The sequence below is a fragment of the Neomonachus schauinslandi genome, chromosome 15, assembly GCF_002201575.2.
Source record: "Neomonachus schauinslandi chromosome 15, ASM220157v2, whole genome shotgun sequence".
In the NCBI taxonomy this organism is placed as follows: domain Eukaryota; kingdom Metazoa; phylum Chordata; class Mammalia; order Carnivora; family Phocidae; genus Neomonachus; species Neomonachus schauinslandi.
In genome coordinates, this window is record NC_058417.1 from 16,105,938 (window position 1) to 16,118,914 (window position 12,977).

Consider the following 12,977-nt stretch of genomic DNA (forward strand, 5'->3'; position numbering starts at 1 on the left):
AGAAAACTCCTGACAAAAATTCAGGAAAATATTTCAAACATTGAGGGGAAAGAACCATTATTACTATTCAGACTTCTTGCCACAGGTAAGTAAGGCTCTTTTCACTGACTAGGCATAAATTCAATCTAATTTCATTTAAAAACAAATATGAATATGAATTGGCACAATTCTAAAAACTTTACTGCCATGCTATAGACAATCTATGGGACTACATAATGGAAAATTTCATAGCTCTTTTTTTTTTTTTTTTTTTTAGTATTCATGTGTAGGGATTTCTTCTAAATTAAAATGACCACCTGTAAACAGATCTTCGTTTATTCATATATTTGGTACAATACCTTTCTTTCTTCTTTCAAAATATCAGAAAACAGCAAATGAAGGAAAATGATCCTGGTTACCACGGGCATTCAATTCTGAGTCAAGTGTTATATCAATACAATCCTATTGGGTATTATTCCTTAACTGGTAGAGAAAGTAAGACTTAGAGAACGTGAAGAAACCTATACAGTGCAAGCTCACATAGGAAGCAAGTGGGAGAGCCGAGAATCAATCACAGATGGGGCCAACTCCAATGTCCGTGTTCAAATTTCCATGTTATAGTTCCCCTCCAGCAGAGATGTTCTTTTTAGAGGAACCAACCACAATGGAAGTACAGCTTTATTCTCATTTCTATTTCTCTGGTCTGGACTATGAGTTCCTTGTCAGCAGAGCCCATCTTTTTACATAACTTCATTTTCCCTGTTCCTATTGGACCCAGTGGTATCAACAAAAACTCAAAGGGGATGGTGAATTCATCACCACTGTGCCTAACGCCGTAGGACACATTATAGAATGTGTCTTATTTGGAAAAAGGACAAAATTTTTTAACAAACAAGTTTGAAATGTGCACATAAACTTTTCAAAGGCCCGTTTTGTGGTGTTTGTTGTGGAGTGTTTGGACATGTATCAATCTAGCTGAGCCACAAACAGAAAGAACTCTGGCTACTATATGATGTGATTATTTCAGAAACAGCTTTCTTTTGAGTCAATTCATGAAGACAAAAACACTCTACAGGTGACACTCTGTATTCCTAGCCTGGTACTATTTTTCCCTTAGTATAGGTAGGAAAACGAAATACGTAACTTTCAAATCGAGACAATAGTTTTTTCTTGTCTATTGCTTTTGAAAAAAGATTATGAGACAAAACACAAAGAAAGACAAACATCATAAAATAACTTTTATACAGGATTAGTAGATCTGTTTACATATAAAAAACAGAAAGGACCTCATTACAATTAGATTTCACATAAATTACACAGATTGACTTTTTAAAACTACTATTCAACTTCATTTAAAGTCCCTTTTAAAAATTTCATTTTGAAGGCACAGTGCATGAAATAAACCAAAGACTGAAGCACTTGAGATGAACGAGTGTTGGGCACCTCATATAAATAGCTATAGAATTATTCTGGAGCCTGGGAATGTCACTCTGAAAAGATGGAGAGGTGAAAAGTTTATTTTTACTCTGAGCATAAAAAAATACCATTATGTCATACCTCCAGAAAATCTGCAGCATGGCCAGCATAGAATGTAGCTAGTACATTCATGTTATGCCATTTATAAAAGTCATAATCATACATATTTACATAATTTATATCCAATTGCCTTAAAATGATAGCCTATTTTCAAATTTCATAATATGTTCTGTCTAATCAAAATCAACTAGGACAATATTCTGAAAATCAGGTGGAATATTAATTATTGCTAAAGACTGGAGAAATGGGTGTTGGGAGATGTTTCTTTATGAACTGGAAATCCATGTTTAGTTGACATTAATCAAAGGCCCTAATTACCCCAAAGAATCTGCTATAGTTAAAACAAATCAGAAACTCAAAGAATTACCAAAAAGTTGCTAGGTAGAAAGTCACTGAACATCAACCACAGCGGAATTTTTTGTAGTAACAATAAAGTTGCTATCTTTAAAAACAATTCTACCAGAGAACCATAGGCGGGGCACCATCACAGCATTCATAGCCAAGAAACTTTTAATACAGCAGGGACAAAACCTGGCAACAAGTGCATTTCTGGCAACAAGAAGAGAAAACTATTTACTATTGAGAATAAATGGAAATGGAGGAGCAGGTCATGGTTACTGAATAACCTGGTATTAGCTCAGAAACACAATAAGCTCAGGCATTAAGGACTACCTTTTATTTATTTGTCAAATCATAATTATTTTTAAGTTCAATATTCGTTAATTCAGCAAATCCATCCAGGTGAAAATTACCAAAGATTAACCAATCAATCACACTGGGCCAAATATACATTATGTTTCCTTTCTGGAGGATGACAAAGTCCCCAAGCAAATTCCCTCCAGTGAGAATTGCAAGCATTCCTCAACTGGACAGGATCCCAAACACTAAGCAAGTGTTCAGCAAAATACATCAAAAACAAAAGGTCTCTCCATCTGAAATTAACTTGAGTTCATCTTATCGGACTGCATAACCAGTACAAGTACATTTACACAGGCAGACACTTTGAAAATTACCTACTCAATCACTTTGCTTTTATTAAGGAGCTGGGAAGGAAGAAGGCTTACAAACTGATCACCAGGACAAAAAACATGCCTTGTGAGTAAAGAAAGGCACAACTCAGATTTGGGCAAATTTCTTAATACTGTGATACTTACTTGCCTCCATGACTCCAAGGAAATGGAAAGTCTCTAGGAGAAACACTGAAGAAATGCATTCCCCATTCCATATGGCTTCAATGCCTTAAGCGGTTAATGTGGTCTAAGATTAGATCCACAAATAAAAGACAAAGCAGGGCTGAGAACACAATCTTAGTAGTCATGATCCTATACATTCATGTTCATAGCTAACACAGGCTGAGAAGGTCTTATTTTCCAGAGCAATGCATGATTTAGAAACTCATTAAAGATTCAAGATTTATAGCAGAATTTGGTTTTACTTTCAGGAAAAATTACTAAAAGAACTATCTGTATGTTCATTTCTAAAAAAAATTGTATACATGCTTAAAGACATGGACTCCAGCCACTGTGATGAACAGTTAAAGACATGGTTAATTCAAAAGAGAAATGAATTTAAAAGGCACCCTCTAGTGAAGACCAATGCTAATAAAGTAAAGACTGTCACGTCAACTTTGTTTCATTTCTAGCTGCAATGTCCCAAGCAGGGCCAGCCACTCAGCCCTTTGTTGGTTTTGACTTTGCATTCTTAAAAGTAAAGCTAAAAAGAGCAATGCTACCACATCACCCCCTTAAAGAAAATGTAAAGTATTATTAGAAGACATTAAATCATGTCTATTTCATTAAGTATTAGCTGTGTATGTGGTGGGGTGAGAGTGGGTGGCAAGGGCTCAAAATTTAGAGTTGTTAATAATAGGATTAATATCAAAATGGCTTAACCTTGAACCACCCAAATTTATCACAGATACTCACTAACAAATGTCATGATCTCATTATTCCTGCTAAACCAAATCTCTTTATATAAAGCCACTTTGGGCGCATTCCTCAAAAAACTTGGAATGACCTACACGGGTGGTAAACCACTCCATATGAAGGCTTTGGGATGATTGATACATTAATGGATATAGAATACAATTTGAAAAGATGAGAGCAAGTTTTTTGATCCCCTGATTTAGTACAAATTCAGCAGCAACTTGGCCATTAAAAACATTCAAAGGTATTAAACCATTAGATCATTGGTAAGACTCATACTTACAAAAAGCATCAATTCCATTGAAAAGCATGATATGACAGACACAGTAAAAGAAAATCTTTCAGGTCTTTGCAATAACCTGAGTGGCAGTGAAGATGATACTTTCTCACCACAATGTTACAGAACACGGTAGTCCATAGTTTACATTTTTTTTTTTTAATGGAGGGAGCCATATTTAAATGCTTTCAATTGAACTTTTAACAAAACTGGTTGATCAAAAAGAGACTGTCAAATGAAACATTAGGACAAAGAACCCAATCACTTGCAGAGGCCTCTATGAATAAGACTGGCCAAGCTATTTCAGTAACAGTAGGATATCCATAGGCTTGAACTGGAGCATGAACTGTAGATATTTTGTGTTCAAATGTCGGTTAAAGAATGTGCAAGTAGGTCTCTTCCACACTTCCAGATATTTTCAGTAGAATTCAGATCTTGTACATTGCCGAGTCATCTGAAAGCCATAAGTGTACAACACAGAAAAAGGTTCAAATTTAGGAAATATGAAAGAATTAGGCATTCCTAGAATAAACTAGTGCTTCACAGATAAAAAGCAGCAGCACCTGTGGGATTTTTAAAAGTTGAAAGATATGCGACACAAGTTTTAGCTTTTGGTAGATCTCCCTCTCAGTTCTATTCAAATGGACATTTAGATCTTTTACAACAAAGTCAACAAGTTCTCCCTTAAAATGGGGGTATTTAGAACTTTGCTAAACCTTATAAGAGAGGTAGTGAAATCCTGCTTAAAGCATAGCCCACCAGTTCTGATCTAACCTTGGAACAAGTAGAAAGCCAAATGCGGAAGCCCATTTATTCATTTCCTAATATTATATATATTTAAAAATCAATCCAGCCTCCATTAAACCTGAATGATAAGAGAAAACTCCAGCTATTTAATAACTAGAGGAAAGTACTTCTCAGTAGGTTGAGAAAACCTTGAGTTTTTAAAGCTTTATGTCAGATTCTGACTGCTGTCCCTGCCTAAATGTTTCTGGATTCTTTTGGCCATCTAAAATAAAGAGAAAAAGCTAAAGCCACTAGTAAACACCTGATGTGCAAAATATAACATCCACTAGTTGGCTTTATGCAGTTATAACACAAGCTCCAAACAGCTCATCTTAAATTAAAAAGAAAAACAAAGTGGCTGTCCCATTTCTGCTGCATAAATAGAAAGCAGATCTTTTTTTTTTTTTAAGGTAAGAGTACTTAAAGGAGGGGAAGTTCAAAACTGCCAGCCAAATTCACAGAGAATACAAATTTAGCAAGTTAACTCCCCAAAGCTCTTTGAAGAAGCAAGAGAGTCTCTCTTCTTAATGCAGTGTCTCCCAAAAGGAACTGTAATTTTGCTTGGTACTTATGCTGGGAGATGTGCGAAGTCTGTGTTTCAATGTTTGCTAGAATATAACGTTTCCTCTTCAGTGTCCGTTTCATCCTGGAACTCATGGCTTAAGAGGGACTTCTTGGAGCCTGTTGACATCATGCGAATTTCATCTTCATACTCATCATGATGCTGCCTGAGCCGATGAAAGCCATCCTTGTGTCTGTTAGACTTGATTGAGCAGATGCACCAAATAATGCAAGCTGTTAGGATCAATGCTGACATGGTGGCGCCTGCCAAACAAAATCACCATGTGAGTGGTGTTCCACTTTAAGAATATAAATAAGCTGCTTACAGTGACACTTTCTATGATATGGCGTTTATTTATTTTATTTTTATTTCATGCACTTAGAAACAGCTTTTATTATTACACAGGCAGTAGATGTTTACTATGCAAAATTAGAAAAATACAGATAAGCAAAAACACCAAAAACCCAAACCAAAACTCCACATCACATCTCCATTAACCAGAGACATTTTTAACAACTCTGGTGAATATTTTTCAGAGCTTTCTTCATGCATATGTATGTATATGCATATTTTTCTTTTACCACAATGAAACCAAACTGTCTACTGTTCTACAACTGGCTCTGTATCAGTGACTTCTGTGGATCCTTTCCAGTAAATTTTACCTCATCCCAAACCCCTCATTTATTCAAAATATTTATACATAGGTTATCAAAAGAAGAGTCTCAGTAACAGAAAATAATAAACCCATAATAAAAATTAAGTTCATGACAGCAAATGGGTGGGAAAGCCAGATTTAAACCATTGCTGACTCCTAGCTCCTATGTTTCTAACCACTAAGTTATTCACCCTTTATCTGGTTCAAGCTAATATTCTTTACTTTAAACACTCCACAACAGACTCTATGATTTGACCATGTTTCCAATATACTATTCTCTATTAACTAAGAATCTCTCCCCCATGCACCCTATACTTAAACTTGGTTATTTTGGTCAAGTCCAAATTGCATTTTAGAAATGCACCAAGGGGGGAAATCGGAGGGGGAGACGAACCATGAGAGACTATGGACTCTGAGAAACAAACTGAGGGTTCTAGAGGGGAAGGAGGTGGGGGGATGGGTTAGCCTGGTGATGGGTATTAAAGAGGGCACGTATTGAATGGAGCACTGGGTGTTATACGCAAACAGTGAATCATGGAACACTACATCAAAAACTAACGATGTAATGTATGGTGATTAACATAACATAATAAAATAAAAAGAAGAAAAGAAATGAAACAAGGTTCTCTGTGTCAAAAAGATACAATATAGCAGAGCACTTATTATTTTACTACATTTTTTTTTCCTTTCTAACCTTTCAGTAATTCAAGCTATGGCACAAATTAATCCTGGAGAAAACAAATATTTCCTCTTTCCATGATCTTAAAAAAATAACTATAAGTCGAAGTCCAAGGGACTTACGATCTTAATATAAAGCAAACGATTCATTCAGTCAACAACTCTTCACTAAGACCCACTACATGCCAACCATGGTCCTAGGTGCTGGAGATGTAGATAAACTCCCTGTCCTCTCAGAGTGTTTATATTTTAGTGGGAAAGATCAAATATAGACAAGTAAGTGACTAAATATATAATACAATGTTAAGTGGTAGTAAGTTCTGTAATAAAAAAAAAAGTGGGGTGGAGAGAGTGACAGGGGTGCTATTTTAGCTAGGGTGATCAGGGAAGACCGCTCTGTCGAGGTGACATTTGAGTACAGACCTGAAAATGTGAGGGAGCAAGCCATGAGAATATATGGGTGACCAGTATTAGAAGAAAAGTGATTAGCTTCAGGTGATGGGGAGGTGATCTACTCTCAAACTAAAATGTCAGAACTGGCTTTATTTATTTTTTATTTTTTTCAAATTTTTATTTAAATTCTACTTAGTTAACATATAGTACAATATTGGTTTCAGGAACAGAACTGGTTTTCACTTCAACTACCGAAAATTTAAATTTCTTTACCTGATACAGTTACCACAAGCTCCCTTGGCAAACCAAATATCCGGTTATCTGTGTCAAAGACTATTACCACAGAACTAGCTGCATCATGATGCACAAAGACCTAGAGGGATAAAGTGCAAGAATCATGAAAAAGTTTACTTTTCATACAATATACAACTTTTCATACAGTATAAAGTGCAAGAATTTCATACAGTATACAACTTTTCATACAATATAAAGTGCAAAAATTATGAAAAAGTTTACTTTTGATACAACTTTTCACACAATATACTTAAGGTATATTGTATCCCAGAAATATTCCTAAGGCCTTTATACTAAACCAAGGAGAGGAGTCATTGTCCTCAGAGGTATGCAAAATGGTATAAAAATTTCCCTTTTGTCGCTGAAGGAAAGATATCATAATCAAGAGCTGGTTACACATCTTATTTCTTCCTCATGAGAGTTTCAAAATAAAATGGAAATACCATTAAGATTAAGAATTTACATGATACTACTAAACTTGACTTTCTTACCTGGGAATGTTGTTGCTGGTACCCATCAGCGATGGCATTGATGTTATGGACGCCTGGGGCTAACAGCACATGGAAATAGCCTCCTTCTTTTGTGTGCACCTTTATTCCTTCATTGAGTACAATGACTGCTTTAGAAATTGGTTTTCCAGTTTTATCTTTAACAAAACCATGGACTCCCTTGTGAACCTGTAAAAAATATTCAAAATACAGATTTGTTACAATATTCTCAGGGCAATAGCTTGAGCCATGACAAAAACAACGAACAAACGAAGCCACAACAAAACCCCCCCATAAAACTAGCTTGTTGGTCCTTCCCCACTGACTCTGGCCTCGTTTGCTACGCATTCCTTGCTTCAGAGCACAGAGCTGACATAAGGGAACTCTGATACAGTCAAAGCCTGAAGGGTTAGGACCCAAACCTTCTGATGTCTTGAGGACTGACTTTCCACCACAGTACACTCTCTCTGCATGATATTCAACGAGAAAATGTGCAACACCGCACAGCATTAAATCACCTCAAGTACGGCAGATTCCAAGTATGTGAAATCGCGGTACCTATTTAAGGTGGTAGAAATTCAACAAAACTCTTTCTATATATATTTTTAAAAACAAGAGTATAAATTATTGGTAAAAGATTAAGGAAATGTTTTGATAAGGCTTTTCGTTGAACATACTGCTGGGATGCGCTGCTAGTTGGAAGGGAAAGGCTCACCTCCACCAACATGCTAAGAAGAGACCTCTTATTTTCCACCCACAGGGAAGGCAGCTGTGCTGCGCTGGGGAAGTAGCAGCAGCTTGTGTATACTGTGATTTCCGGGCAGTGGCCATAGGTGACACTGTAATCCTGCAATATAAAATTCAAAGACAGATGTAGAAAAAGTAATAAATAAAAGTAAGGAGGAGGCTATGTCATCCAACGAATGGAACAGAAAGAAAACCTGGGGGATATAAACCAAGAATCAGTAGAGCATTTTATAGCCAATACAAATGAACCACTCAGTATTATCATCAGTCACAAACACGGCTCTTGCTAAGAGAGTCCTTGGGACCAGGGACTAGGTCTAATCCATTGCTGTATCTCCAGGGCTTGCCACGGCAGCTGGCAGGTAGAGGGGGCTTATTAGGGTTTGTTGAATAAGTGAGTGAATAAATAAGTGCATGCAGACGGGCAGCTTCCTTCGAGACTCCGGAACTTCACAGCCATTCCTGGAGCCTGGAGGCAGAAGCTAGAGCACCTGCCCTCTGATACCTTCACCCTGCCGGGGACAGCAGCCAATGCCTCCTGGAGGGCAATTCTCCAGGCACCGGAAGTGCTTGTGTGGACGGGTTCCAAAACCTAACTTACCAGCTCCCCCTACCCACCCCAAACCTGTCCTTTTTCCTTATTCAGTCAATGGCATTAACTCATGTTCTCACGCAGACATGAAATCTCTTGTCTTTGACTTCAGTTTCTCACCATCATCCATAATTTGCCAAATCCTGTCATTTCCACCTCTGCAATATCGCTGTAACTTCATCCCTTGACTCCATTCCCATTGTCGCCACCCTAATCCAGGCCCTCATTATTTCTTGACTAGGCTATTCTACACCGGTCTCCGTGTGCCACAGTCTCTCTTTCCTCCAAACTATCTTAACCCACTGCTGAGAGATTAATTTTTCCACAGCACACTTCCGATCATGTTACTATATATCTGCTCAAACCTTCAGTGGCTTCCCATTCCTTACTAAAACAAAGTATTCAGAGCCCCAAACTCTCCTTCCATTCTTGTCTTCTGCTGCTCTCCATTACACCTCCTGTTCTAACTAAACTAGAATGCTTATTGACCTCTGCCCATACTGCTTTTTCTTTCTGGAATGTTCTGCCTCACCATCTCTACATCCCAAATGCCATTTCCTCTATGAAGAGAACACTATATCTCTGACTAGGTGTAATCTTTTCTGTCTTTAATTTCTCATGGCACATTAAGAGTTGCTCTCCCTGAGGTCAAATCAATTAATTCTGTAACATAGTTATTTGTACAGTGGGATAGGAAATACATTTTATTTATCGCTAGTAGAGCAAAGTGCCTCACACGTAGTAAGTTCTTAGTAAATAAAGGAGGGAAGGCAGGCAGAGATGAGAATGAGGTCAAATTTCTAGTTGCACATGTTAATGAAATGATGAGCTAACCACCCACCTGCTAACAACTCCTTACTAATTTGAAGTGGATGGACAACCAATTAAAATACTATCCAAAAGAAATTAAAGAAGACCTAAGTAAATGGAAAGACGTAACTGAGTTCATGAAGAGGAAGACAGTATTATTGAGATGTCAATATAACCCAAAGTGATCTACAGATTCAACAAACCCTTAACAAAATTCCAACAGCATTCTTTGAAAAGAAAGACAGAAAGACAGGAAGACAGAAAGAAAGAGACAGACGGGAAGAAAGAAAGAAAAGAAAAGAAAAAAGAAAAGAAAAGAAAAAAGAAAAAGAAAGAAAGAAAGACCAATCCTCAATTCAAATGGAATTGCAAGGAGCCTTGAAAAACCAAAAACAACCTTGAAAAATAAAAAGGTTGGAGTACTTACACTTATTAATTTCAAAACTTACCACAAAGCTACAGCAATCAAACAGGGATATTGGGAGAAGAACAGATATAAATACCAATGAAATAGAATTGAGAGTCCAGAAAAAAACCCATACATCTATGGTCAATTGATTTTTGACAAGGGTGCCAAGACCACTCAATGGGGGGGGGAAGTAGTCTTTTCAACAAATGGTGCTTGGACAATTAATTAGATTTGCACATGCAAAAAAACGAAGTTGAACCCCTACTTCCCATCATATACAAAAATCAGCTTAAGATGTATCAATGATCTAAATACAAGAGCTAAATACATAAAACTCATAGAAGAAAACATGGAGGTAAATCTTCATGACCTTGGATTTGGCTATGAATTCTTAGATATGACAACAAGAGCATGAGCAGCGAAAGAAAAAACAGATAAATTTGACTTCATCAAAATTAAAAACTTTTGTGCATCAAAGGGCATTATTAAGAAAGTGAAATGACAACCTACATAATGGGAGAAACTACTGGCAAATCAAACAAACGGTAAGTGTTTAACATCCAAAATAAATACAGAATTCTTATAACCCAACAACAAAAAGACAAGCAACCCAATTTAAAAATAGGCCAATAGGCAATGGAATAAAAATAAATACATAAATAAAACAGGCAATGGAGAAACAGATATTTCTCCAAAGAAAATATACAAATGGTCAATAAGCACACGAAAAGATGCTCAACATTATTAGTCTTCAGGGAAATGCAAATCAAAACTACAATGAGCGGGGCACCTGGGTGGCTCAGTTGTTAAGCGTCTGCCTTCAGCTCAGGTCATGATCCCAGGGTCCTGGGATCGAGCCCTGCATCGGGCTCCCTGCTCAGCGGGAAGCCTGCTTCTCCCTCTCCCACTCCCCCTGCTTGTGTTCCCTCTCTTGCTGTGTCTCTCTATCAAATAAATAAATAAAATATTAAAAAAAACAAAAACAAAAACAAACTACAATGAATTAGCACTTCACACCTGCTATATAAAAAGGAAAATAACAAGCGTTGGTGAGGATGTGGAAAAATCGGAACCCTCATAGACTGTTGGTGGGAATGTAAAACAGTTCAGCTGCTGTGAAAAACAGTTTGTTGGTTCCTCAAAAGGCTAAACATAGAATTCGGACATGACCAGCAATTCCACAGCTAGGTATGCAACCCCAAAGAATTGAAAACAGGGGTTCAAACTTACAATTGTACACAAATGTTCATTGCCTGTTATTCTCAATAGCCAAAAGGCAGACACATCTTAAGTGTCCATCAACAGATGAACTGATAAACAAAATGTGATATACATACAATAGAACATTATGCAGCCATAAAAAGGACTGGAGTACTGATACAGGCTAACAAAATAGATGAACCCTGAAAACATTACGCTAAGTGAAAGAAGCCAGGCACAAAAGGACAAATATTGTATGATTCAGCTTACAAGAAATATCTAGAACAGGCAAAAACATAGACCCAGAAAGTAAAGAGGTTACCAGGAGTTGGGGCTTACCAGCAGAATCAGGAGTTACTGCTTAGCGGATTGCAGTTTCTGTTCGGGGTGATAAAAAAGCTTTGGAAATAGATGGCTTAGAATGATGATGATTGCACAACAGTTTAATGTAATTAATGTCACTGAATTGTACAAAAATGATTACAATGGCAAAACAAAAAAAGTGCTGTCAGAGGTTGAAGGCTGTCTTGTCAAGAAAGCCATGAAACAGATGCCATTCACTTTGATTATATCAGAAAAGTCACCTATTCTGTTGCTCAATGGCCAATAATTATAATTCTATTCTCACTGTATTCTATAGAGCATACCTTCATGCTGCCCAGGTGACTATGCCATTCTGCTCCACGCATTACACCTCCTGGGATATTCTCATCTATAAAAGCATCGAGAGATACAGGATCAACAAGACCTTAAGATAAGACACCCTCTATCCCCAAAAGCAGCAACGATAACAAGGGGTATGGAAAATACCTACCTGATTTATTTGGGCAACTGGGCTGTCCCATATGCATGGATGGATGGTTATTTGCATAAAGAGATGCCAAATGCTTCAGAGTCTCTTTGTTTTCCACTATAAAAAGAAAAATTCAGAAGTTGGAGAAATCCAAAAGATTTTACTCCAAGTTCAACTTCATGGATACAAAAGTCATCTTTTTCTCCTTCTAGTAAATCTTATACCCCACTGAAGTTTATCGAGGAGTTATTATAATTAACTACATGGTTCTTTTTAGTCCAGGATAATCAGAGAAAGAAGATCTACATCTTCCTTATATTAAAAGGTAAAAAAAAATGGTTAGTTTACACAAGAGCCTACCACAGTAAAATACAAACTTGTTTTGGTTTTACTACATTCTAGGGCAATTGTGGCCTAATGACAATATTTCTTTTAGGCTGAACTGAAAACAACACAAACTCCATATACAATGGTCCCATAGAGATTCAACAAGCAATTGTTAATCTCATCTTAAGTGCAACCAGTCAGTCAAGGTTTAAAGCAGGGGAGGGCAATTCTGTATTGTTAATATTTGGTTACATATAATAATGAGTTTCTTGAGGTAGGCATTGTGTCTTATTCACTTTTGCATTCCCAATGTCTACAGACATAATAATTGTTCAATAAATGCTTGTGAACTAAACTGAACAAATGTGACAAGATGGCTACACGCAATAAAGCTAGCTCATCTTTAGATCTGACCTCTCTCCTCCAAGTAACTAAGCTGTTGATATATGTACAACCTTCCTACGTTGGTTATTTGCTCATGGAGTGTGCGCAAATGCTCACGATTTTTAAAAAATTTAGAAGGGAC

At 37.0% G+C, this 12,977-nt stretch overlaps 1 protein-coding gene across 1 annotated transcript in view; it reads right to left on the reverse strand.

Annotated features, from left to right (window-relative positions):
- Nucleotides 1-1,200: 1,200 nt before the first annotated feature.
- Nucleotides 1,201-12,977, reverse strand: part of CPD (carboxypeptidase D) — a 79,656-nt gene continuing 67,879 nt past the window's right edge. The window contains exons 16-21 of the mRNA XM_021704578.1: nucleotides 12,146-12,241; nucleotides 11,979-12,043; nucleotides 8,289-8,420; nucleotides 7,577-7,762; nucleotides 7,065-7,164; nucleotides 1,201-5,328 (exon numbers count right to left, since the gene is read on the reverse strand). Coding sequence (XP_021560253.1) covers nucleotides 5,102-5,328; nucleotides 7,065-7,164; nucleotides 7,577-7,762; nucleotides 8,289-8,420; nucleotides 11,979-12,043; nucleotides 12,146-12,241 — 806 coding nt within the window. The 3' untranslated portion in view covers nucleotides 1,201-5,101. The remainder of the gene's footprint in view (nucleotides 5,329-7,064; nucleotides 7,165-7,576; nucleotides 7,763-8,288; nucleotides 8,421-11,978; nucleotides 12,044-12,145; nucleotides 12,242-12,977) is intronic.